Source organism: Podarcis liolepis, assembly GCF_965112155.1.
Source record: "Podarcis liolepis genome assembly, chromosome: 4".
NCBI classification, from domain to species: domain Eukaryota; kingdom Metazoa; phylum Chordata; class Lepidosauria; order Squamata; family Lacertidae; genus Podarcis; species Podarcis liolepis.
The window spans coordinates 94,198,625-94,226,342 of NC_139558.1; the positions used below are offsets into that span (position 1 = coordinate 94,198,625).

Genomic DNA, 27,718 nt, shown 5'->3' on the forward strand with positions numbered 1-27,718 from the left:
GGGAGATTCAAAACTCAGTGCGAAAAACACTAAAATTTCATGAGTTTCATCAATAGTAGCCTTGTAAAGATTGATGAGATTATAATGTATGTGAAGTACTGGTACTTCTGAACATAAAACCCGGCTATTGGCTGTGACTGTTAAGTGAACGTTGGATGCGAGGTGAAAGCTTTTCTTTTCTGCCAGGTCTTTGGTATTTAATTATCTGTGGCCCTCAGTGGGTGGGATGTGCCTTTTTAGAAATAGGAATGTGTTTTTAGCTTGTACTCTTTTCGTTCTGTGGTGGTTTTAATGCACATGCTATTTTTTTGTAAGTCAATTTCAGATCCATTTTGTAAAACAAAACTAATAAGTTCATGTAAAAAATGAAGTTGGGAGGGAATGACAGGTGGCTTAAACTGCTCATTTGTCATAATTTGACTGTACAGTAGAGTGGGATGAGAAGCTGCCCTAGAAAGATTGAGTTCCCTGTGCATCATTTCAGCATTTTTTTTTGGGGGGGGTCACTTTTTTTCTCTTCCCCATGTGTCTGGTCTTGGGCAGGTGGGTGTGGCCTGGGGAAATGTTCTCATGAGCTGAATGAGGAGGGCTGGTGGGCCACATTTGGCCCCTTCCCCTGGGCCAGAACTCAATAATTTATGTCGGGAGATCATGCAGAATCTGGTTCATGTTTATCTTCATGGAAATCACATGCCACCGGAAAATGAGGACGTGATTTGGAGACGTCATGGGAACAGCGCATAACTTGAAACTTGGTATTTAAATGCATTCTGCTTGCCTTGAGACAATCAATGTAATGACCTGTCCCATGACTGATAATTAAGATACCGTATGTCTCTTGTCGGTATGGAAGTCTGTTCTATTAACTAGTCTGAGGTGCTGAGATTGGAGTGATCAAACTAGTCAGAGGGTCAGGACAAAGCTTGAATTACGACTTGTACTTTTGTCTTAGAATGAAGCAGCACAAAGCCCAAGCTACTGTAGCTGTGCCACAGGGGAGGCAGTTGCGTGGCAGAATACCAGATGATCACCTGACTGAAGAGAGTTAATGTGTAAATCACATATAAATATGCTAAGGCTGAGAGCCAGTGTGGCATAATGCTTAGAGTGTTGGACTTTGACCTGGGAGACATGGTGACCTTGGGTTAGTCACCATCTCTCAGCATAACCTACCTCACAGGGTTGTTGTGAATATGAAATGGAGAGGAGGGGAACCATGTTCACCACTTCGAGCTCCTTGGAAGAAAAGGTGGTATAGAAATGTAGCAAATAAATAAATGGCTGCACATGTAGACTTGGAACAGACACACTCAGATGGTGTATGCATATATTGGGAACCTTTGATTGCTGTGAGAAGAGTTGTATTATGACATAACCATATTGGCCTTGCAAATGAGCACTGAAGGTGTGTGTATTTTCCCAACTCCAAAATCCAGTTGTATGCAGTTCCTCTTCCTGGAGAGCCAGTGTGGTGTAGTGGTTAAGAGCGGTAGTCACGTAATCTGGGGAACTGGGTTCGCGTCTCCACTCCTCCACATGCAGCTGCTGGGTGACCTTGGGCCAGTCACACTTCTCTGAAGTCTCTCAGCCCCACTCACCTCACAGAGTGTTTGTTGTGGGGGAGGAAGGGAAAGGAGAATGTTAGCCGCTTTGAGACTCCTGAAGGGGAGTGAAAGGCGGGATATCAAATCCAAACTCTTCTTCTTCTTCTTCTTCTTCTTCTTCTTCTTCTTCTTCTTCTTCTTCTTCTTCTTCTTCTTCCTCATAGCTCCGAGAAGGGCTCGCATAGTAGCTGGAATTTATTATGGTGGCTGCCTGTTATGCACTAAGAGAATGTGACCAGCTCATCAGCAGTGGGTGGGATAGACCAGTTTGCTGTCTGGAGACAGTTGCTCCTTACTTCAAAAGTGCAGGAAGTTGGCATGGCTCTTCCATTAACAACATCTGAAGCAGACAGTGATCTAGGGTTGGTCTACCTTTCAGAGCTACTATTTATTAGTAGATTGAGACCTGCAAACATTTTTTCCTTTGGTTTTTAAGGTGTGTTCTGGGGTGGGGGATGGATTTTGCATTTTAACAGTTCTTCAGATTATCCTTGCCTGACAACTTGTACTTAGCCAACATTTTCTCCCCTAGAGGTCCAGTAACATGCCCTCCTTTGTGTCTGGTTGCTTAGGAGAAAGCTTTGCTATTTTAATAAGGCTAAAGGCAAGTTACAGGTTTTAAGTAGAAGGGGCAACTGTTTGGATCATGTGGAATTAGCCTTATAATAATTTTATTATTTGTACTCTGCCGATTTGACTGGGTGCCCCAGCTACTCTGGGTGGCTTCCAACAGATATAAAAACATAATAAAACCCTAACCCTTCTTGTAATATAGCCCAACAAACTAAGAAAGCCTTTCAAGTAGAAGCATGTATCTTTGTGTTTCTGTAGATGTAGTAATGCCTTGTCCCTGGGTGGCTCAGTAAAAATAACTCTAGGGTGGAAGGAAAGATGTTGCAAGCCAAATTGCTTATTGATTTAATAGGTGTCTTGGACTGCCTGCAGAAGGGAGGAGAGCACATGACAGTTTCGCTTGCCATCAATTTGTTTTGACGGATGTGTAATTAGTGTTTTTCCTGGTTTCATACATGAAAGTACTGTAATTATGCACAGGTGCAAATGCAGTCTTCCATTCTCCCAGGCAGTTAAAACAGATGGCGCAGATCACCTTCATCAGAATGCTGTAGACTCAACTGTTCAGTGCAATGTCTTAAAAACTGCACCCATGAACCATGAAGAACCTTGAAATTTCATTGTGGATTTTTCAAAAGAAGAATAGTAGTGGCAAGCATGCCGCCGCATTAGTGTTGCCAGCTTTCCCTTGCAATGTTTTGCTGCAACAATTTCTAAGGTAGTGCTCTTAATCCTTGAGTCCTTGGATGTTATTGGACTACAACTCCCAACATCCCCTGCTACCTTAGCCAAGCTTGAAGAACACTGTTCTAGGACATGCATAAATGGCTAGGTGTGAATGGAGTAGATCCAGGAGTATTACTTTTTAAAATTTCTGTATTGTATTTCATAACTCTCCTCTTACTTTTCAGAGTCATTGCCTCCATCATACACCAATTGAAAGAGGTGTCCGATTCTCTCTTTCTTAAAATAAGTGATTGTCTCTTAGAGGTTGCTAGCCAGCATTGCTCATATGAGTCCTTTTTGGCAGATGTTTGCATAGTGAGGGACAAAAGAAACTGTGAGTGAAACAATAGGCCTTTGAACAATAGTCCTCGGAAATAGCGGAAGTAGTTGCTTGTGTTTTCTCAGTGAAACTTTATTTTTATGCACTTAATCTGTAGGTCAGACTGCAGACATGACTCTTTAAGGATGTCTGTAATTGAAGAGTTTCCTTTTCATAATTTCCAGCTTTTTCCTTCACTGCAGTGCTTAATGCAGTAACAAGGGCTTAGATATGTGCATTCCCCCACTTCATCAACCCCTCCCTTCACACATTCTCACACAAAAAGATTAGTATTGCAGGATCCCTTATACCCGGTGGAGGAAAAACTGTGGCTTTTCAGATGTAGATGGTCCTTGACCATTAGCCATGCTGACTGGGACTGATGGGAGCTGTAGTCTGAAACATCTGGAAGGTCACAGCTTCCCCATCATCTTTCTCTTTGGCAGACATGAGTTCTTGCTAGTTGTCAGCTGTACTATGATACTTGCACCCCACTTTTCTCCCTCCAAACCAGGCTTCCTCAACCTCGGCCCTCCAGATGTTTTTGGCCTACAGCTCCCATGATCCCTAGCTAGCAGGACCAGTGGTCAGGGATGATGGGAATTGTAGTTTCAAAACATCTGGAGGGCCAAGGTTGAGGAAGCCTGCTCTAAAATTGGTGGTTAACATAAGATCACCCCAACTATATTCTTGGAGCTGAGGAAGTGACATACACAGGCCTACCCAATGAGCTGCATGGATGGACATGTGTTCAAACTCTCCATTCTTCCATGTCCAAAATCTTATTTTTATTAGAATGGTGTTATCTTTCCTTTTCCATTCCAAAGCACTTTGAAGGTGGTTACAGCATCAATAAAGCAATACAGTAAACATCCAAAATTACACGTGGTTATGTAGCAAACCATTTATTATGTAAGCTAAAGGCCCAGATAAATAAATTTGTCTATTGGTTGATGAAGCACTATCAAAGAAAGTTCAATTGTGTTAGGGCGTTCTCAAATCCAGGTGCCATAATGAAGAGTCCTCTCCTGCATACTCATCAGCTGCACTTCTGCTAGTGGTGAGATAGAGCATACTACCCCTCTTTTCATTTCCCTCCCATCTGAGTAGACAAGTAGAATCCTCCAGCTGAAGATAATATGTTCCCTAGTTAAGAACCCATGAAGCTGGTGCATCAGCAGACAATTGCAGGATCATAATTTTTTTGATTATAACCAAATTTTCATTACTACTAATGATCCTCAGCATCACTGGCATGCAAGATAATAATATATTTCTAGTGGGAAGTTGACACCCCCCCCCCGCAAAAACATATTTTCCCTGGTATTCCCCTGTGGCTTGATCTGCTCAGCTGACTTGTGAATTTGTAACTGCCCTGTGAGTCCTCTTCGATTGCTTTTCTTTCAAGTATTTCATGGTGTCCCATTTTGGCTTGCCTAGGATAGACTTGTGGAGAAAGGAGCTGTCTTATTCTTTTTTTTTTAAATGATATTTATTGAAAATTTAAAATTACAGAGAAAAAAAGGAAAAGGAAAAAAATAGACCAAAAAAAGGAATTAAACAATACAAGTCAATAAAAAGAAATAAAAAAACAACAAAACACACAATACATCAAAACCAAAAACAAAAGCAAACAAAAAATTTAAAAACAAATCCAATATTCCCAAATCTTTATCTTTCGTTAACTTGTTTCATCGACCTCCTCACACCTCCCTTTTTTGTATTCTAGTTATTATTTATCTCAGCAAATCCTTTCCATCTTTCCCTATATTCTGTCATTAAATTACCTTAATTTATTTTAACCTTATCTTACCATAAAAAGCCCTAAAGCTTAAAACTTAAAACTTATTTATATATAATTCCTTATAGCATTTCTACTAAAGCCAAATAGTTCCATTCCAGCATTTTTTCTAACACTCATTAATTTTACAATAATTCTCTAAATGAATTTTTAAACTTTCTTCCAATCTTCATCCATCGTCTCTTCTTCCTGGTCTCGGGTTTTGTCAGTCCTTTCTATCCTTTCCATCTAGTCCATCAACCTGGTGACCTTCTATCCGAGGCTCTTAAGCCTTTTCCATGTCCCTTTTGCAAGTCTTCTTCATGTTTATACCTGCACTTTACTTTGTCTTCCGCTGATCTTATTCTTAATTTCCTTCCTTTCTCACTGAGGGGTAGATCTCAGGGAGACTCCAACTTGACAATATCTTTATCCCTTCTCGACAGGTCAGCCCATTCTCCACAGTCAGCACTGAAATCCAAAAAATATTTGAAGGCATGTTTCAAAGTCCCTCCAAGGTTAAGGGCCCCCACAACTCCAAACTCCCCCCAGCTCAAAACCAGATCCCAAAAGTCAAAACATCCCTGCATAGGGGGATCTATCCAACTTCCCATCTCCAAACCAAACAGTTACTCCATCTCTCCAAATCTGACTTTCTCCAGGTTCAGTCGTCAGAAACAACAACTTATGTTCCTGCAAGGCCGCGGCTCTCTCCATTTCTATTACTTGATGTTCAGCAACAACCTCCTCCTTTGTCTTCTGCACAATTTGCCCTGTCAAAGCAAATTCCTGGGTTGGTTCCTGAGTGGTTTCTATATAGGTATTCACTGTTTGTCCAAAATTGCTAACTGCAACAGTCATCAAATCCATCTTCTCATGTAGCTGTTCCAGTAGAAGCGCTTGTCTTGCAAAAAGCAAGCACTAAGGCTTCTTCTGGGCACATTCTTGTTCAAGGTCAATGTCTGGTTCCCACGATCTTTAATCTCTACAGCTGTAGAAATCCCCAGATCGACTCCAGCAACAGTTTCACAAGCTCCCTCTAGAGGAAACAATTTCTGTTTGTATCCGTCTTTTTGAAAGCAAATCCAGCAACAAAATTACTTTCGTTTTTCAGATATTTTGTTCCTTTTAAATGCAAAAGGAAACATTGGAATCAATATGTTTCTCTTTTTTAGCTATCTGTCAAAAGACGTCTTATTCACAGTCAATGAACTTCCCCAAAGTGTCAAAAGACGTTTTATTCACAGTCAATGAACTTCCCCAAAGCGTCTGTCTCTGACACCCCGTTCCCAGATTCAAGACGGTGGAACTTTATCTTTCTTTACTCTCTCTCCTGCAGGTTTAAACAATCTAAGATTTCCCCCCTCTTCTCCTGCTTCCAAGGGGGGTTTGGTAGTTTTAGCTGATGGAAATTTAGTCCTTTACAAACGACTTTCCAGACTTTAGCTTGCAATGTCTTTGCTTCAATCTATTTACAAAAGCGGAAGGCAGACTTTCTGTTTAGACCTTCCCGCTTCGGTGCCAAATTAAGATGTTTCATAGTCCAGTTTTCCATTCTACTCACGGGTAGTTGTTTAAAGTCCAGTTGTCCACAGGAAAGTCAGCGCTCTCCGGCAACAGCAATGCGGCTTCACTCCGTGAAAAGAGCAGTCGATTCGAAGCACCGCGCCGCTCACCCCACGTCGCTCCGGATCCCCGAAACCGGGTTTCCCCGTGAGTAGGGGAGGCGCAAAAGGTGCCAGCAGAATTCCACGTCCACAGGCTTCTCCCGCCTGTGGTTTTTGGTGGGTCTCCGCCTTGCCGTGGCGGTCCAGACCCTAATTTCCACGAAGCGGATTCCTCCCGGTCAGAGGAAATCCGCCATTGCCGGAGGCGCTAACCCGGAAGTCCGAAAGGAGCTGTCTTCTTACCGCTGGGTTTTACTACATAGCCTTCATAATCTTAGTATAAGTGCCTCACAGGGCAGAGAATGCAAGCCTTCATTTAAAATAACTGTAGCTTCAAGCAAGCTATACTGTGTAAGATTACAGGTCTTGGGCAATCACTCTACGTTGCTTTCTAGTTGAGGTTCAGTCAGGTACATAATCACCTTTCCAAAAGCCACAACGGCTAGAATCTGTTAACTTTTGGGGAGCCAAGCAAACTTTTGAAGGATCAAGATTGTGAAATATAGTCGTACCTTGGCTCCCGAACGCCGCAAACCCGGCAGCTTCCAATTGAGTGCAGGAAATTCCTGCAGCCAATCGGAAGTCATGCCTTGGTTTTTGAACTGTTTCGGGAGTCGAACGGACTCCCGGAATGGATTAAGTTCAACGAAGGTACGACTGTAAACTCTGTAGGGCAAAAGCATGTGTCTGGGCACTGAACACATAAGTGTGTCACTAATGTGACTGACAAGCTAGTGCTTTGAAAACACGTCCTTTAAGTGCATCTCTTAAAAGAGCAAAGGTTGACTGCAACTTCCTACTGAATGTATGCTTGGAAGCAAGCCCATGTTGGTTATTGTATAACTTGTGGAATGCCCCCCCAATAGTGAAGAAGTCACAACATGGGTAAGTTAACTAGTGGTATTTTATTTTTATTCTTTTTATTTTTTGGGGGGGAGTTTATTGAAGTTTTCACAATACAATAAAAGAAACAAAATAATCTACAGGAAATATAGAAAAGAAAGAAACGAAAGAAAGAAGGAACAGATAAAGAAACTACAAGATCCTCCCTCATCACTGTATCTTAACTTTCATCCTCTACAGAGGAAGGTGTGCCCTCCTAGCTCTACCTGGGCTCATTCCACTCTTACGCAGGGGTATTTTAGTAAGTAAAGGGTCAAAACAGCAAGTAGCATTTTAGGATAATTAACAGGGTAAGAGTAGCAATGGAGGGAGAGCTTTGCTGTTCTTTCCTCTACTGTAGTTCCGAGGGAAGCCCCCCTCTGAAGCTGGAATGGGGAGGAAATCCTGCCACCCATTGGTGACAATACAGGGGTGCATATGTCTATTTCAGCCCTAATCATGTCTACTTTGACCCTAATTCAACATGAGCTGAACTCCTTACTGGAATTATTTCAGTCAGCTTTCATATCCATATACCGAATTAGGATTGTTTCTGTCTGGTTTATATAATATAGGATTATCTATCCTTATTATCCTATCCTTATTTAGCACCTGACATTCCAAGAGAAGGCTGTCATATCACATTGACTAAGCAATACCTTCTTAACAATGGAGTATCATGGTTGCTTAAATGTTGTCGAGCCCTAAAACTCATTAGAATGGAAAGGTGTGACTAGTAATGGCTTTCCACCACACCCAAGGATGGAACTCCCGAAGACACCCATTTTCAGTTTGGTTGGAACTGCCCTATGAATCTGACTCTAGAAGAGCTGCCCTTGTAGATATAGCCTACTAGATAATAGCTTCTTTGGGTGGCAGAACTAAAAACAACATTAAAGGATAGTAAACTTTTTGAATGTACATTGTCAAATGTTGAAATCAAACTGCACAAAAGCAAAATTTAGCCGGTGTTTGAAACTCCCATTGTGCTAGGCACATTTTGCGACAGGGAATTTCATTAGCTTGAGCAGTTTCTGAGCTCAAAAACAGCTCACATTAGTGAAATTCCCTGTTGCAAAATGCGCCTAGAACAAAGGGATCTTTGAACGCTGGTTGTGTGTACCAGGCTGTCACAGGAAGCGGTGTAGGAGTTCAGACACCTATTTTGAGGAGAGGAAGGCAAACATATTGTCTCTTAAGAAATTAATGATGTGAGGTCGCATCTTTTGACACTGCTGTGTAAAGAAGCTGTAACCTGAATAAAGTTAAAGCTTGTGGTTTGTAGAACATGATATGGAAGTGTACATTGTGTTCCTCTGTGGAACATCTACTTGGACTTCTTGTTCAAAACAACAGCATGTATTTATTAGCAAGCTCCTGGCCTATTGTTTATCTTTGAATGCACCTCTGTATTTTTCTATGTAAAATGATGATCGTGTTAGGGTTGGCAGGAGGCTCCCACTTTGGATGAAATGAGTGCCTCTATAGACTTAGGCAGGCTTGATCATGTTTACGGCAGTCACGGACGACTCTGGGGTTGCAGCACTCATCTCGCTTTATTGGCCGAGGGAGCCGGCGTACAGCTTCTGGGTCATGTGGCCAACATGACTGGCCACATGTACCCGCTGGAGCGGTACCTATTTATCTACTTGCACTTTGACGTGCTTTCGAACTGCTAGGTGGGCAGGAGCAGGGACCGAACAATGGGAGCTCACCCTGTCGCGGGGATTCGAACCACTGACCTTCTGATTGGCAAGTCCTAGGATCTGTGGTTTAACCCACAGCGCCACCCATGCTTAGGTTATAATAGCCTTTAAAGTCAAGATCTTAATGCCAGTGCTGCAATACTATGCAATAATTGACCTTGGGAGTATTAAGTGATGTGCTTCATGAAATACTGAATTATATACAGTGGAACCTCGGTTGTTGGAACACTTCGGAAGCCGAACAATTCGGAACCTGAACACTGACAATCCAGAAGTGAATGCTTCCATTTCTGAACATGCCTCGAAAGCCGAACGACTTCCTAGGCACGTTTCTCCATTTATTTATTTTTTAAAATGTCAATGAGCAATTGTGCCTTGGTTGTCAAACGTTTTGGAAGTCAAACGGTCTTCAGGAATGGATTGCGTTCGACAACTGAGGTTCCACTTTAGTAAAAAAAAAAATATCAGGCAGGTGCAGGGATGGCTGCATTTGTAATTAAAATACAAGTGATCCCAAGCAAACGGAAACCAGTATCAAACTCTCATTGAAAAACATCCTTGGTTTATCAAAATTTTAGGATGGAAAGAGTTGGTATATTGTAAGAGTTGTTTAAAAATAGTCATGTATTGTGAACAAATCACTGGGGGATTTATTTGACAATAGAAGTCTTTATTATTGTCCTGTAGGGTCAAAGGACTTTGTAGAAGTTCCTATTGGACTTCCCTCTTCCCACTGCCATCTGGGTATCTTTATCAGTGGATTGTGTGCCAAGAGCTCTGCATGACTTCATCAAAGCATTGGAACTGATAAAGCAGCAAAATTATACCATAAAACTAGCAAAAGGAATTTTCCTGTCTTCTAATTCACTCTTTTCTCTCACATCACCTTATCTCACTAAAATTAAATTATGTAGGTAAGTGACATCAGTGGCAGACTCCTGTAAAAGAAAAAGAAAGGTGTTTTAGTTTTACTTAATTATTTTTGGGAAGTGACATATTCTCAAGCCTTATCAGGGCACAAAGAGTTTCATGAAGGTCACTCAGCTGCTAATGAGTCTTGCATCTTCTTCACCTGGCACGTGATCTCAATTCAACTGAAGCCTTCTGTTCCTCATGCTCCACGAAGGGGTCAAGGTAGACATGGGATTTTCTGCCCTTAAAGCTTATAGCAGGCTTCCTCAACCTTGGCCCGCCAGATGTTTTGAGACTACAATTCCCATCATCACTGACCACTGGTCCTGCTAGCCTAGGGATCATGGGAGTTGTAGGCCAAAAACATCTGGAGGGCTGAGGTTGAGGAAGCCTGGCTTATAGCATCCAAGCCTGCTTAAACCATGAGCCACAGTCTTATAATGACCAAAGTCTGCTTCTGTTCCACAGCTTCTGGCATGATCACTTTAGTCATGCACACAGATTCACACCCTGAAATGAGCTAATAACATACTCTGAGTGGCGGTAGCTGTCCAGGATTTGGGGCAGAAGTTTTCCCATCCCTTGCTACCTGATACTTTCAATTCCTGTGTTGAGTGTCTGGAGCACACGCTTGCTGATGAAAATAAATCAAGCCATAAAATCTAATTACTCCGCTATCTATATAAAAGTGCTCACATTTTATGGTCAGTTTTAAGGTTATATATATTCTGGGAATAAGTTTCAAGCAAACGTTAAGCTTGCAGTGTGTATTAAAGGGAAGTTATGATTGGGAAGATGCAGAGGGAAGCAAGAGTCAATTTGCATTTTGAATCCAATATAAACACCATGATGCAATATCTCCTTTAAAAAAACATAGACTGAAGATTATCTTTGGAAAAGCAGAAGTAGAGCAAAATTTCCAAAGGTGAAGAGGCTTACCAAAGGTGAAAAGGGAGGAGGAAATATGAATGTGTTAGTTTTAGACAAGGATTTATTGAAAGATTGAATCATAGAATTGTTGAGTTGGAAGGGACCCTGAGGCTCATCTGGTCCTCAGGGGGCTGATCCTGTCTGATTGAGGCAGAGGTTTGACAAATCATGGTTTACAAAATGGGAAGGGTCCTGAAGAATTTATATTCCTCATCCCATGTTACCTATCCTTCGGACCAGATTCCCCCCCTTGCCCCAGTAGCTGCGACTTCACATGAGATGTATACAGACATAAATCTCAGTACCCGTATAAATCTGCAATTGATGGATTGGCAAACCAGGTTTTGTCCTAAAATATGACAAATACGGTTTAGGCCAGGATTGGAATAGATAATCCCTTTGGAGGATGGAGGGCACACAGTCTCAAGGTTTGCTTCCATCTTTCAAATTATGGATTGTAGGGAGCTGTTGCCATATCTTCATCCAGCCACACTGGGTGTCAGAGATGCAGTTGAAATGGCATCTCTCAGACAGCTGAGAATATGTGGTGCCAGCATGAAGCATCTCCATGTATTGCAATAAAACATGGTGATTGACTTTGCATCAGGGCTTGGCAACTTTTTTTATGGCCAGTGGGCATACTTGGCATTTTGGTAGATTGTTGTGGGTGCCAGTCACGAAACAACTGCTGAGGGGCATGACATAATACATGCATACCTTGAATAAAACAATTAAATCTTTTGAAACACTGCAGTTTCATTTCCCCACAACATTATTTTCACATGGTGCTTTGAAGCCTCTTGCTGACTCCTTTCTCTGTCAGCTTAACTATGAAGGTTGGTTCTGCCACGTACTTATTCTGCACTCCTTAGTCGCTGCAACAAGGGTGGATTGATTCCAAGTTTTTCCTCTACTGCACTGCCAGGGAGGGGTGGTAAGTTGTTCCTTGTCTTATTTAGGGGAGGTAGGGACTTTTCTGTCTGTAGGTGGTTCTTATATAGTAGAGAAGGGTGGTTGTATGTGTTTGTAGTTTATGTGGATACCTGAACACTGATCTTTTCCCTTTCTTCAGTGAGAGGAAGCAAGCCTGGCCCATTTTCTTGAGCACCCTCTTCATTGCATGCCTGGGCTGGGGAGTTCATGCAGTTCGTTGAGTAAACCACTGTCCTCACCTGGGTGTGTGAGCTAAGATTTGGAGTGGTAGCTTGGAAATCCTCTGCAGGAGTTTCATGTTCCTTTTCATGATGCTCAGTACATCACTGACAAAGCAGAAGTTCTCCTGGGGCGAGGGAAATGCCTGTGCAAAATAAGATTGTGAATAAAAACTACATGTGGAATAACCACCAGAATTTCCGGAATAAGACCTCCCTTCAATTAGTCATATTCTGTCTCTTCCATCCTTCCTTCTTGCCCCCCACTTCTGCTTTTTGAAACTTCCTGCTTTTACTTTAATGTGACTACAGTGACGAAGGTGTTGATCTTTCTTCAGTATCTGGGCCAGGAACTAAAGATGCTTTGTGAAACTGCTTCCAGGCTGGCTTCCATTTTTGTACGTGTTTTCACAATTTAACTTTCTTCCTCCTTAGCTTTTAAAAACTGCCATGTGGTAAAACTCCACTGATCTAATTCTAGCAAAGGAGTTGCGACCATCTTAGTGTAGCAAACGGAACCAGCTGTTTTGAGACACTTTGAAGAAGAACTAACAAATAGCTTTCAGAATAAGGTTTGTTTCTTTGTTTCGCTAGTACCTGTGAGAGCTTGTGCCACAACATTTGCCTTTAGTGTGCCCTGGAACTATGTGTCACTTGATCCAATTTTGTTGCTGTGATGCAGAACGGACACAAATAAAGCAACCTTGCAAAGGTCTACCTAGTTAATACCCTGCTATAATGATGGTGATAATCTGGTTGCCTCCAAGCTCTGAAATGTAACCTTCCCTTTCATCTTGCACTAATACTGTAGGCCATTAACAGGTAAAGATGCATCTATATGTATTGCATTTTATGTAGGTAACTTACCTTAGGACTGTGATGGCCTGGGATTCCGATTCGGAGGATGAAACAGAGGAATCCCAGCCTGCACAAGAGTCCCCGCCTCCAGGGCCGGCTGAACTGGGGCAAGGCCTAGATGCTGAAGAACCTGCACCTGTGGCAGTGCATCAGGAGCTGGCCCCAGGTGAAACCCTTCTGGCCCCAGAGAGGCTTGACGACTCAGTGGCCACAGATGAGCCTCCTCCAGGGCCCAGTAACCCTTTGGCCTCTCCTGATCTGCAGAGGCTTAGGGCAGAGAGGCGAAGGGAACTGGTTGCCCCCAGGAGGAGTGCTCGCCTTAAGGCCAGAGGAGGCGGGCCTCCTGGGGGCCGGGACCGCCCCTGGCCTTAGAAGAGGATAAAAGCCCAGTCAGCCCGGCCCCAGGTTGCGGGAGCAACGTCGTTGTTGGCTTCGGACCTTCCTGTGTTCCTGATCCCTGCTCGGCCTCCTGTTCCTGACTATCCGGTACTCCTGTTCCCTGCTCGGCTTCCTGTTCCTGACTATCCGGTACTCCTGTTCCCTGCTCGGCCTCCTGTTCCCGACCATCCGGTGTTCCTGTTCCCTGCACAGCCTCCTGTTCCAGCGTACCTGTTCCCCGCCCGGCTCTCTGCCTCGGACCTTGCCCCTCTTCGTGTGGACTCTGCTACGCCCAAGGTACCTTACCCCCGGGACCAGCACAGTTTGCTCCCGCCACACCCGCACTCCCCCTTCGTAGGGGTGCGTTCGGGAAGAGCCAGAGGCCATGGCTGAACAGGCGGCTACACTGGTGGCTTTGGCCCAGGAGAACCAGGCCTTGACTCACACCGTGCAGCAGCTCAGCGACGCGGTTGTGGCACTTCAGCAACGCTTGGAAGCCCTACCGGCTCCTGGGGCCGACGCCCCGGCTCCGGGCAAGTACCCAGTGGCTTTGCCTGAGAAATTTGATGGAGCCCCGGCCAGCTTTCCCATGTTCCTGGCCCAGGCCAAGCTGTATATTCAGGGGCGAGCCCGGAACTTTCCTGACGACCGCACCAAGGTGCACTTTTTGATTAGTTTGTTAAAGGACCAGGCGGCCAAGTGGGCGTTGCCGCTACTCAGGCAAGACTCCCCCTTGCTGGCAGACTATACGGGGTTTTGCAATCGTTTGGAGGCCGCGTTCGGCAACCCCCAGAAAGAGAGTCAAGCCAACCGGGCGATTCGGCGTTTGAAACAGGGCAAGTCCACGGTGGCCACATATACCACGGAGTTTCGGCTGTTGGCACAGGACTTGACCTGGAATGACTCGGCACTGCGGGACCAGTATCTTGAAGGGCTTTCGGACGAGGTACTGGACCAGTTGGCCACAATGGAACGCCCCACCACGCTGGACACTCTCATTCAACGGAGTCTACAAATAGACGACCGGTTGGAGGATCGTCGTCAGGCCCAGGGTCGCCGACACTCCCAGTTCACGGCACCAGCTTTTTCCGGCAGCCCCACGGTCACAACTGATTTAACGGAGGAGCCTATGCAGCTCGGGGCAGTGCGGCCACGCCTTTCCCCCGCAGAGAAGGTGCGGCGTCGGGAGGGAAATCTCTGTCTTTACTGTGGCGGAAGTGGACACTTCGCTCGGTCCTGCCCTGAGAAACGCCAGCCGCAGGGAAACCGCCAACCCCAGTAGCTGATGGCCCTAGCTACCGGGGGTCCCAAACCGTACAGAATGGGCCCGCACCAATGGACTTGCAACATCTTATGGTTTCGGTACGTTTATACCCTCCAGGGGGGCCCTGGATCCTCACCCATGCTTTGGTAGATTCAGGGGCAACCCGCTCCTATATGGACGCTGTTTTTGCCACCCATCATCAGGTGCCACTTCGGAACAAGCCAGTACCGATCCAGGTGGAAGCGATTGACGGACGACTTCTGCGTTCAGGTGCTGTTACTCAGGAGACCCAGCCCCTGGTCCTGTGTCTCCAGCAGCACCGGGAGTTGCGAACTTTGGACATTGCTTCTATGCCCCGCTTCCCCCTGGTGCTCGGGATGGACTGGCTGGAAGCCCACAACGTTCAGATTGACTGGGTCAAACGGACCGTGCACTTCCCAGACCCATGTTCCCATGCTCAATCCGGAACGCTGGCGGCCGTGCCCTCAGAGGAGGCAGCACCCACGCTCCCAGCCGTGTACCAGGACTACCAGGATGTGTTCGAGGAACGGGGGGCAGACCAGCTGCCGCCGCATCGGCCTTTTGACTGCGGCATAGACCTCCAACCCGGAGCGCCTTTACCAGTGAGTCGCTTATATTCCCTAACAGAGCCAGAGCGCGAGGCTTTGCAGGACTTCTTGCGCAAGAACCTGGAGCGTGGGTTCATTAGGCCTTCCACCTCGCCTACCGCGGCACCAGTGCTTTTCGTTAAGAAGAAATGTGGGGAACTCCGCCCTTGCCATGATTACCGAGCCCTGAACAAAATTACCGTCCCAGACCGGTACCCCTTACCCCTTATCTCGGAGCTGCTGGAGCGGGTGCAAGGGGCACAGGTGTTCACCAAGCTGGACCTCCGAGGGGCCTACAACTTGATTCGGATCCGAGCCGGGGATGAGTGGAAGACAGCGTTTGGGACCCGGTACGGGCAGTTCGAATATTTGGTTATGCCTTTCGGTTTGTGCAACGCGCCTGCTGTGTTCCAACGCTACATCAACCACGTGTTTCAGGACTTGTTAGACAAGTACGTGGTGGTGTATTTGGATGACATACTGATTTACTCCCGTGACCCGGCTCACCATGAGGGACATGTCCGGACCGTGCTGCAGCGCTTGCGTGAGCACCATTTGTACGCAAAGCTCAGCAAGTGCGAGTTCCATCAGCGGACTGTGGACTTCCTTGGTCACCGGCTCTCTCCAGATGGGGTGCAAATGGACCCGGGGAAGGTGACAGCGGTTCGAGAATGGGCGGCACCCCGGAACCGCAAGGACCTACAGCGTTTCCTGGGGTTCGCCAATTACTACCGGACCTTCATCGCTGATTATGCTCATTGCACCACCCCGTTGACCCGGCTACTGCGCCCAAAGACGCCGTTTTCCTGGGACAAGGAGGCAGAGGAGGCGTTTCAGGGGTTGAAGGCCTGTTTCCAGAGGGCACCAATCTTACAACATCCTGACCCATCTCGACCTTTTGTGGTGGAGACCGACGCCTCCAGTACGGCTCTCGGTGCCGTCTTGTCTCAACAGATTGGGCCTGAAGCGCCACTCTTACCCTGTGCCTTCTATTCCCGCCAGCTCCTACCAGCGGAGCGTAACTATACTGTGTGGGAGCGGGAACTACTGGCCATCAAGGTAGCCTTTGAGGTCTGGCGCCACCATCTTGAGGGGGCACGACATCCGGTGGAGGTGAGAACCGACCACCGGAACCTGGAGTACCTCCAGACCACCCGCAAGCTGAACCAAAGACAGATCCGGTGGGCGTTGTTCTTTTCCCGGTTCCAGTTCCGGATCCGCTACATCCCTAGCTCTCAGAATCAGAAGGCGGATGCCCTGTCCCGGAAACCTGAAGACAACGCAGACACGGTACAGCAAGCAGAACCCACCACGATCCTACCTCCGGCTGCATTCCTGGCCACCCAGGAGGCGCAGCCACTGCAGGTTCGGGTGCGGGAACAGCAGCGGGTCGACGCTTGGGCCCAGGATCGGCTCCGGGAGCTGGCTGAAGGGTCCAGCCCACAGTATCCGGGACTGGTCCTGCATCAGGGCCTTCTGCTGCATCACGGTCGTCTGTACATCCCGCCAGGGCCACTACGGCTGGAGGTTCTCCGGATGGCCCATGATGCCCCAGCAGCGGGGCACTTTGGACGGTATCGGACCACCCATCTGGTCAGTCGAGAGTTTTGGTGGCCCCGCCTGAAGGCTGACGTGGCTCGCTACGTTGCTGGTTGTGATGTCTGCCGGCGCGCCAAGGGACCTACCGGGCGACCCCCCGGCCTACTTCAGCCATTGCCAGTTCCACCGCGTCCTTGGCACACGGTTTCATTGGACTTTATAGTGGACTTACCCCCGTCTCGTGGCTGTACCTGCCTTCTGGTTTTCTCCGACCATTTCACCAAGATGGTGCACTGCGCTCCCTGTCCATCTGTACCCACAGCCAAGGAAACTGCTCAGCTGTACCTTCAGCATGTCTTCCGCTTGCATGGCCTACCTGAGCTCGTGGTGTCCGACCGGGGCGTTCAGTTCACATCCCGGTTCTGGCGAGCATTACACCAGACCCTCGGGACAGAGGTCTGCCTCTCGTCAGCCTACCACCCACAGACCGATGGCCAGACGGAACGGGCGAACGCGGTGCTGGAGCAGTACCTCCGGTGTTACTGCAGCTACCAGCAGGATGACTGGGTCAACCACCTGGCATTGGCAGAGTTCGCCTATAACAACGCGGTGAATGCGTCCACCCAGCAGACCCCGTTCCAGGCCAGTTATGGTTATCATCCACGGCTGTTTCCAGAGGTGCTGCCGGCGTCCGCGGTCCCGGCGGTGACGGAGTGGCTTCAAGAGCTCCAGTCCCAGCAACAGCTTTTGGTGGAGCAACTGCACCAGGCCAAGGAAGCGTACAAAGCCCAGGCCGACCGCCACCGCCAGGTGGGGCCGGAACTTCGCGTCGGTGACCTGGTTTGGCTCTCCACTCGCCACCTCCACCCCTCTCGACCTTCGCGGAAGTTGGACGCCCGCTTCACCGGCCCGTTCCCTATCGTAGACCAAGTCTCTCCTGTGGCATTTCGTCTCCGGTTACCCGCAACTCTGAAGGTTCACCCGGTCTTCCACAGGTCCCTTTTGAGTCCGGTGGCCCCACCCGATGAGTTCCACCCGAACCGTCCCCGACCGCAGCCAGTGTTGGTTCGGGGAGAGCCTGAGTACGAGGTGGAACGCATCCTGGACTCCCGATACCGCAGGGGAAAGCTGCAGTATCGCATTGACTGGAAGGGGTACGGACCGGAGGACCGTTCCTGGGAACCAGCGGCCAACGTCCACGCACCTGCCTGCCTCCGAGAGTTCCATGCGACGTACCCCGGCAAGCCGGGTCCGGACCCTCGGTTGAGGGGAGGGCCTGGGAGGGGGGATGGTGTGATGGCCTGGGATTCCGATTCGGAGGATGAAACAGAGGAATCCCAGCCTGCACAAGAGTCCCCGCCTCCAGGGCCGGCTGAACTGGGGCAAGGCCTAGATGCTGAAGAACCTGCACCTGTGGCAGTGCATCAGGAGCTGGCCCCAGGTGAAACCCTTCTGGCCCCAGAGAGGCTTGACGACTCAGTGGCCACAGATGAGCCTCCTCCAGGGCCCAGTAACCCTTTGGCCTCTCCTGATCTGCAGAGGCTTAGGGCAGAGAGGCGAAGGGAACTGGTTGCCCCCAGGAGGAGTGCTCGCCTTAAGGCCAGAGGAGGCGGGCCTCCTGGGGGCCGGGACCGCCCCTGGCCTTAGAAGAGGATAAAAGCCCAGTCAGCCCGGCCCCAGGTTGCGGGAGCAACGTCGTTGTTGGCTTCGGACCTTCCTGTGTTCCTGATCCCTGCTCGGCCTCCTGTTCCTGACTATCCGGTACTCCTGTTCCCTGCTCGGCTTCCTGTTCCTGACTATCCGGTACTCCTGTTCCCTGCTCGGCCTCCTGTTCCCGACCATCCGGTGTTCCTGTTCCCTGCACAGCCTCCTGTTCCAGCGTACCTGTTCCCCGCCCGGCTCTCTGCCTCGGACCTTGCCCCTCTTCGTGTGGACTCTGCTACGCCCAAGGTACCTTACCCCCGGGACCAGCACACCTTAGGACCAATGAATGAAAGGCAGTGAACAAGCTTTCTTGGTAGATCCACATTTGATGAGTCTTGTGTACAGTGGTGCCCCGCAAGACGAATGCCTCGCAAGACGGAAAACTCGCTAGACGAAAGAGTTTTCCGTTTTGGAGGTGTTTCGCAAAACGAATTTCCTATGGGCTTGCTTCGCAAGACGACAATGTCTTGCGAGTTCCTGCTGGTTTTTTTTCTACCCCCCTTTTTCTAAGCCGCTTATCAGCTGATCCGATCAGCAGATAAGCCGCTAAAAGCTGCTAAAAGCCGCTAATAGCGCTAATCCGCTAATCCGTCAATGGGCTTGCTTCGGATTCTTTTCGTCTTGCGAGGCACCACTGTATAAGGATCTTTGGACATTTGTAATAGTGTGTCTTGACCGACTTTCCCCGTAACTCTCGCTCACACATGTCTTTTCCCAAACAAAGTCTTGTTATGGGTTTGTGGGTGCCCTGACCCCCTCTAGGTTCCCGTGGGCTAGGGTTTGATCAATTCTTTGAGAATTATGAGCTGACAGACATTTGATTCAGCAGTGTAAAAATGCTGAATCAATCCTAAATTGCGTGGCGAGGCCCCAGACCCAGACTACTTCCTAGGGAGTAGTCCTATTGAATACAGTCAGACTTCTGAATTAATATACATAGGATTGCTATGTTTAGCTTTGCCACTGTACCTACTCCTGCCCTTCTTGATGTTAAAAAACTTTGATTACATATTTTTAAAGGTAATACTTCATTTAAAACTGAGATTTAAGAAGGCTTGGCTTGTTGACATGGGCTGGTAAGCTGCAGGAGGATATCCTGTGACTTCCCTGATTCTTTTTACAAGGAGACAATAATATAGACAGGATGTGCCCTGTTGCCCTCTACCGTGTCTTGTTAGGGACTACGTAGTGTGAATTCTTAAAGCTTTTCCCCATGATCAGAAAACTGTACTTGTTACATTTTGTCCATAGAGTGATACTCCTTTACGCTTGGTTCCAGCACCAGCACCTAAATTGCAGTGTGTGATAGTAATACAGTGGTACCTCAGGTTACATACGCTTCAGGTTACAGACTCCGCTAACCCAGAAATAGTGCTTCAGGTTAAGAACTTTGCTTCAGGATGAGAACAGAAATCGTGCTCCGGCAGTGCAGCAGCAGGAGGCCCCATTAGCTAAAGTGGTGCTTCAGGTTAAGAACAGTTTCAGGTTAAGACCGGACCTCTGGAACGAATTACGTACTTAACCAGAGGTACCACTGTATCCTATTTTGCTCTGGCTTTTGAAAAAAAAGCAAGGGATGAAAGTTCCAACATTAGCTATGCTCCACAGAGGGATAATATAGCCACCAAGGGAAATTCAATAGATGAACAAAATGGAGTGTTACATTCTGCAACCTAGGTTTGTTCTTTGCTTACCAAGAAAACAATCTGCATTGCTTGATTCAGTTTAAAACCTTGTATTGAGCAGGGGTCTGGACTCCTGCCTCAGAAGTCCTGCCATTGCAGCACCACTGCTGTTCTGCACAAGTAAGCCTGCAACTTATGCACAATTAACTTGTGTGTATTCAGCTTTACATGCCTGGCAAATAAATAAATAGGCAGAAAGGGGGTGAGCATCCATGAAAAAAGACTTTGGCAACCCCACCTGCCAGTGAACCCAATGTGTTTTGACTATACAGGATTTTGGCTTTAGGTGTAACCGCTGCGTTAAGGGGCCGGCTTACTGTACTGAATAACTTCTCTGAGTATCTAGTACGGTTTAGTTTTGCTCATGTGAACATAGCCTAGAACTAAAAACAATAGGATCCTCAAAGGATCCTCAAAGGTGAACCACTTCCTCAGCACTGTTACTGTTTGTAGCCTTTCTTGAAACATTTATGGGCTCCCACCTGAGTTGTCCAAATGCACAAAGCTTCAGATCGCATCTTTTGCTTTGACTGGAAGAAGGTTTTAGTTTATGCAACAGCTCCATCTACTGTCTTTCTCCCATCCCAATCTTCTTTGCTGAGTTTGTTTCCTTGAGTCTGTTTCTACTGTGATAGGTTCTGCATGTCTGAATAGCACATGAGCCAGTTGGTGTAGTGGTTACGGTGTCAGACTAAGACCAGGGAGACCAGGATTCAAATCCCCACTCAGCCATGAAGTTCACTGGGTAACCTAGGGCCAGTCACACTCTGCCTAACCTACTGGAGCCAGTGTGGTGTAGTGATTAAGAGCGGTAGTCTTGTAATCTGGGGAACCGGGTTCGCGTCTCCGCTCCTCCACATGCAGCTGCTGGGTGACCTTGGGCCAGTCACACTTCTTTGAAGTCTCTCAGCCCCACTCACCTCACAGAGTGTTTGTTGTGGGGGAGGAAGGGAAAGGAGAATGTTAGCCGTTTTGAGACTCCTGAAGGGGAGTGAAAGGCGGGATATCAAATCCAACTCTTCTTCTTCTTCTTCTACTACTACTACTACTACTACTACCACCTCACAGAGTTATTTTCGGGATAAAATGAGAAGGAGAGCTATGTATGCCACCTTGAGCTCCTTATGGGGGAAAGGTGCGGTATGAAATGTAATAAAGCTTGTGAATCTCATTACTCGGAGAGTTGCAGATAGAATGGTCTAAAATTAGGAAATTCCTTATTGATGAGTTTTACCTGCTTTCCATATCATGAGCTCCCTTCTTTCTGTTGCTGCAGATCGACCACTTTGGTTTTTCCGAAGATGGCACATTCAAGCAACGCTACCTCATTGCAGACCAGCACTGGAAGAGAAATATCGGGTCGATGCTCTTCTATACTGGCAATGAAGGAGATATCACTTGGTTTGCCAATAATACGGTAAGGGAAGAGTCTAGGATTCTAGGTAGGAACTCTCTTGTCATTTATTATCTGTACAGCTCTTAGAAGATGGTTGGCATTCTGATTTCCTACATATATTTCAGGATTGCAGTATAATAATGGAAATGACTGGATAATCCCAGGAGCCAAAAATATCACATTTGTATTATTTAAATAACTTTGTTATAGATGACTTGGAAGTGGTGACAAATCTTGCTGCTGCAAAAATGTATAAAGCAAAAAACTGGAAAAAATACTGCTCCATCAGTTTCAGAATGGTAGAACAGAATATGTCTAACAATCCTAATTATAGGAAGCTGACAAAAGTTGCTTGAAATATGCCAGCTTAAATTTTGCTTATATCACCCTTTTTGCCAGCTTATGCTCACCCTGGTTGCCAGGTCATGTGATTGATCTGAATGGAGTTAGGATCCAATGCAAGGCACCCTGCCCAGTCCTGCTCACCCCCCTGGAATGTCCTCCTCCCCCCCCCCCAGGGTTAATGCCAGCATAATATCCACTGGTCTCAGCTCAGGCAGAGCTTACCCTGGCTGATCTGGGGCAAGGGAGTTAGCCTGGTATATTTCCAGCCAAGCTGGGATGTGGTACTTTTACCGGCATAGCCTTGGTGTGCTGGGCATTAACTAACTGAGCCAGAAATCTTCTGGATCTCAACTTGCTTGTTGTGACTGATCTTGAGTTTCCTTTGCTCCCTAAATTAACATATTACAGAAGAGTAATCAGTAATATGAACTTTATTTGAGATAACAACCTAGTACCTGGTATTGCTCATGAATTCTGAGAACATGCCCCCCCCCCCAAAACTCCCTGTGCTTAAATTCAGGACAGTTTTCAAAGGCTCAGTTTTCATGTTGATTCAAAAGGGCATCTCAGTGTATCCAGACATAGGCGAAAGCTTGGTCCTTGATCTCAGGAACCATTATGCAAAATTTGGGTATCATATCTTAAGAGATTTCCAAATGCATAGTGAACAAACAACTTTACAAAATATATAGTAGATGAATTGGAATGATAAATTTCAGAATATACAACCTTACAACTCTTTTGATTTATAGTAATTATGTATGCATAGGATGTTCTATAACTTAAAATTAAATGGTTTAGTGGTTGGCAGTTTGTAAATAGACAACATTTATTCTGCTGGGTTTTTCTCTTTACTTCCTTCCAGGGTCTTATGTGGAACATAGCGGAAGAGCTTGATGCCATATTGGTATTTGCTGAACACCGATACTATGGAGAGTCTCTGCCCTTTGGAAACAAATCATTCAGTGTAAGTAGCCCGTTGCATTCAGGTTAGTCATTGGTTCAACAGAGAATTTAGAATTTTAGAGGACAACTAGAATGGGAGATACGGGTGTGGTAATAGAAAAAACCAATAAGCAATTTATATGTAAATAATAGAAAGCTCTGGAGCAATTGCAAAATGGTAATTTGAAGTATAGGGATGAGTTGTTTCAGCAAGGGTAGTCAGTTAAATACAGCTAAAACTCAGTGTCTTCCCTCATAGTCCTGCTACATTGGAGGTGACAGTCTTGCCGTGTGACTTTTGCAAGGGTTCCTTTGGTAAGAGTAGACAGGCTTTCACCCACTGTCATAGCTTTACTATGGCATAATCCCTCCCACAACACACAATTTCTATGGCATAATCCCTCCCACAATGGCATAATTCCTATGGCATAATCCCTCCCACAACACACAATTTCAGGGTGCAGTTGTATCACATGTTCATATAGGTAGAGCTTGTGCTGCCCAAAGTGGTTGGGAACATCCCAGACACAGTCCTGTTCCTTTGCAGTAGAAACCATGTGAGCTGCTGTGCAGTGAGTGGTCAATTCTGCTGCCGTGTGTGGATTCTTCTGTACCTTTTTGCTGAACTCCCACATCATTGTTTCAGGTGCTCTTTCTATTGTGCCATGTGAGAAATGAATATCATTTTCACCTTCTGCATTGGGGTAGCAAAGACTAAGAGTCAATTTTCTGTTGTTAAATGCAAATGTCATGCAATCTTGTTTCAGGATGCCAAGCATCTGAATTACCTGTCTTCAGAGCAAGCTCTGGCTGATTTTGCAGTGCTCATTCAGCACTTGAAGCATACTATCCCTGGGACACAGGACACCCCTGTCATTGCCATAGGGGGATCTTACGGAGGGATGCTTGCTGCCTGGTTTCGAATGAAATATCCTCATATAGTAATTGGGTGAGTGCAGTACCAAAAGAGTATCAAAAAATGTTCTTGTCTGATAGGAAATTCTGCATATTTCACAGAGAACTAGCTATCACTAATTGGATTTTAAAATCCCAATATTCAAATACACACACACACACAGCAGATGTGTGTGTGTGTGTGTAGATGTGTTCATCTCATGGTTAAGGTGTGTGGGTGTGGGTGTGTGCGCGCATACACACACACACACAAACAAACTCCTTTATTACCAGAGCAAACTACTTCAGTTTTGGGGGACCAGCAGTTTACAGTGGGCACAGACACTATCTAAGAAGGGCTAGCTCCAGGGAATGTTAAGCAGGTTGGATTAGGTCTGGATGAAATGGGGCATGGCACCTGAATTCTATTGTACGGATTCTGACCAGCTGTTCTTGGTGCTTCTGGAAATTTCCACCTTTAGGAACTATTCCTGTGTTGAAGGCATCAGAAGTATTTGTTGGTGTTTCTGCATCTGCAATAACATCCATTAACTATAGTATATGCATCAGATGGCATGCACACCGCAATCCTTTACAGCCTTCTCTAACGTCTTGATCTCTAGATATTTTGGACTCTAAACACACGGCAGCAAACACTTCCAGTGGTCAGGAATGATTAACATTGTACTCCAACAACATATGTGGAGGACGGTATAGCCAAAATGAACGACTTTGCAAAAAATAGAGGGTGGCCTTCTGAGCCTCTCAGATGTGACTGGGTATTCCAGATAGAATATTTGCTCTGTATGTCCAGCCCTTTCGCTTGTGCTCTTTTTCAAGACTGGGAGCCTCCCTTAGCTCAACCTCTGCTTATGCTGCTTCGTTAACAACTCAGTGTTTTTTCTCATTGAGCCAGTGAGCCCAAGTTCTTTCCCTTCCTTCCCCTTTGTTCTGAGAGCAGGGAAAAACACCCTGAATTTACCTGTGATTGAAGCTACAAACACAACACACACTTAACCTGGAAGTCAATCCGCGTTGAACCCAGTGGGACTTGTTTCTGGGCAGACCTTCATAGGTTTGCTTGTAAGTAGAGCATTGCCTACATGTTCAATCATTTCTATAATGCTTCTCTATGCAAATATTTTTTTACTCCTCCAGAGGCATAGGCAGGGGGGGGGGCGTCCGCTCCGAGCGTCATGACTGGGGTGTGTGTGTGACAAAATGGCAGGTGAGTGGGCGGCACACCTCGCACCCGGCAGCAGAGAGCAGCCCTCCCCAGCTGTCGCGGGGCACACCCAGCCACAGCCATCTCCATTGCTGGGTCATGTCAGACCCAGCTGCGGAGAGCAGGAGGAGAGTGAGCAGCAGCTTCCCTGCCCCTCTCCTACCCTGAACTGTGGTGTGTGGGAGGGCGCCCCCCGCTCCCCTAAGGAGCGTGCCCCGCCCCCCTGGGCAGCGCGGGCAGATGCTTCGCCGCTGGACTCCTCATCGCTTATTCATAAGTCACCTTGGATGCTTTTGAGAAGGCAGGGCAGAACTGAATTAACAAAAGCTGCAACCTCCAGCCTTTTTCCTGCCTGGAAATTCACCACACATTTATCTAATATCTTTATTTTTAACTCCATCCTGCAACTTAAGACACACTTTAATTTTGTCTCGTGACCTTTCTTCACTACCCTTTCTCCTTTTTTAAAAACAGTGCTGTTGCCACTGTCAAGTCCTCCCTTTTAAGATTGGCACAAGCAAGTCATGGGTTGCAACCCCCATGTTGAAGAACAACCAAGCAACAGCTCTGTGAGGAAGGCTATTAATTGAAGGGGAAAGCTTACAAATAAGCCAAGACTGAATGGCTTTGGGGGATGATTCAGTTGACTCACTGCTAGGGTTTGGATCCAAGGCAAAAGCTCTTGTTACCACAAGTGCTCAGTAAGATCTCCTTATTCATTAATCTCCTCTTTTTTCCCCTTGGTTCACAGAGCTCTTGCGGCTTCAGCCCCCATCTGGCAGTTCGATAACCTGGTTCCCTGTGGCAGCTTTTATCGTATCGTAACCGAAGATTTCAAAAAGAGTGGGAACTGTTGCTCAGAAAGCATCAGGAACTCCTGGGCAGCCATTGACCGCCTTGCTTCCACAGGTAGGCAGCTCATGAAGAGACTCATCTAGAGCCTTCTCTAGGCCTTCGATCTCTGCTGTGATGTGCTCCTAGCAGTTCTATAAAGCCTGCCTGCCTTGGGGGTGGGGCTGCCCCGGTGGGGCCAACACCAAAGGGGGTCATCCCTTTGGAGGCAGCGCTTTGGTGGTGGAATGAGGGCGTGGACCAGCCTTCTTGTTGTAAGATTAATGTATTTAAGGGGTTTTCAGCATTAAGTGTGTTTTTTATTAGTTTGGAGAAATTGGTACAGTGGTACCTCGGGTTAAGTACTTAATTCGTTCCGGAGGTCCGTTCTTAACCTGAAGCACCACTTTAGCTAATGGGGCCGCCTGCTGCTGCCGTGCCGCTGGAGCACTGTTTCTGTTTTCATCCTGAAGCAAAGTTCTTAACCCGAGGTACTATTTCTGGGTTAGCGGCATTTGTAACCTGAAGCATATGTAACCTGAAGCATATGTAACCTGAGGTACCACTGTATTGTTTCATGTTTTATGTATCTCATGTTTTTTTTATATTGCAACTTTAGGATGGGAACCACCCTGAGACCTATGGGTGTCGGGTGGTATACAGATTTAATAAACAACATCCTGGCTACCACTTCATTCACTCTCCAGAGATTGCACTTTCCTTTATTCCCTTCCTTCGCACATACCTCACACATTATAATGACCAGGTACTTTCTTCCCAGCTTGGCTTTAAGAAGCACAAATGCTGGGGTTGGTGGGAGTTGTCATCTGTAGCCTATTGGGCCACAGGCAGTATCCAGTAGATGCTCATGATTCTGCCCAAATACATTTCACACACATATTTTTTGCTTGTGTAATCCCTGTTGGAAGCGGCCATAGGATCTCACTCAGGGCTCTCCCGAGATGTTAAGAGCCTCCTTTCTGCACTCTTTGTACTGACAGTGGGGAGGAGCCATATCTAGGTGTTCAGAGGCTGCTCTGTCTAGCACTCGGAGCTCACCTCACTAACCGTACTCGATGCCCTCCTTCAGGTTTTCTGCCTGGGTGAAATGTGCCCTTGAACCCGGGTAATGCCTCTTCCTTCCCTGAAGAGGGTTGTGTTGTGTGACTTTTGTATGGCTTGAATGTAACCTCCTGGAAAAAGAGTTGCATTTGTTCCCCTGCCCACTTTTTGTCTATGGCCTCACCCACCAATATTAGTCCAGCCCCCAAGAAGTTGGCAGTGAGGAAATTTGCCCCTTGAGCTAAAAAAAGGTTTCCTGCTCAGTATGCCTGGCGTGCTGTGGTCCATGGGGTCACGAAGTGTCGGACACGACTAAACAACTACACAACAGCAACAACTCAGTATAGAAGTTCAGTTGCCAACATCTCCAGTTTTTGTTTTTTAAAAAAGACTCCTGGATAGGAGAACTTGGAAAAGACCCCAAGAAGAGCCACTGCCCAGAGAGGAGAAACAACTGGACTAGAGGGAGCAGTGGTTTGACTTGGCATAAGGCAGCTTAATATGTGTTAACTGAATCTCTGTATTTTCTCCTTTCTAGAGGAAGGCTTGCATTGGCTTTCGTGTACATTTCGCCTGTGTAGCCCATTGAAAACTGTGACAGATGCTGCTGCTTTCAAAGGATGGCTAAGTGAGACTTGGGTTAATTTGGCAATGGTTGACTACCCATATAAGGCTGACTTCTTGCAACCTCTCCCTGCCTGGCCTATTAAGGTAACTGAACAAAGGCATCTTTT

At 46.7% G+C, this 27,718-nt stretch overlaps 1 protein-coding gene across 1 annotated transcript in view; it reads left to right on the forward strand.

Annotated features, from left to right (window-relative positions):
- Nucleotides 1-27,718, forward strand: part of PRCP (prolylcarboxypeptidase) — a 37,104-nt gene that overhangs the window by 2,335 nt on the left and 7,051 nt on the right. The window contains exons 2-6 of the mRNA XM_083499755.1: nucleotides 21,563-21,703; nucleotides 22,893-22,994; nucleotides 23,740-23,921; nucleotides 25,843-26,000; nucleotides 27,523-27,695. Of these exons, the coding sequence (XP_083355881.1) occupies nucleotides 21,563-21,703; nucleotides 22,893-22,994; nucleotides 23,740-23,921; nucleotides 25,843-26,000; nucleotides 27,523-27,695 (756 nt within the window). The remainder of the gene's footprint in view (nucleotides 1-21,562; nucleotides 21,704-22,892; nucleotides 22,995-23,739; nucleotides 23,922-25,842; nucleotides 26,001-27,522; nucleotides 27,696-27,718) is intronic.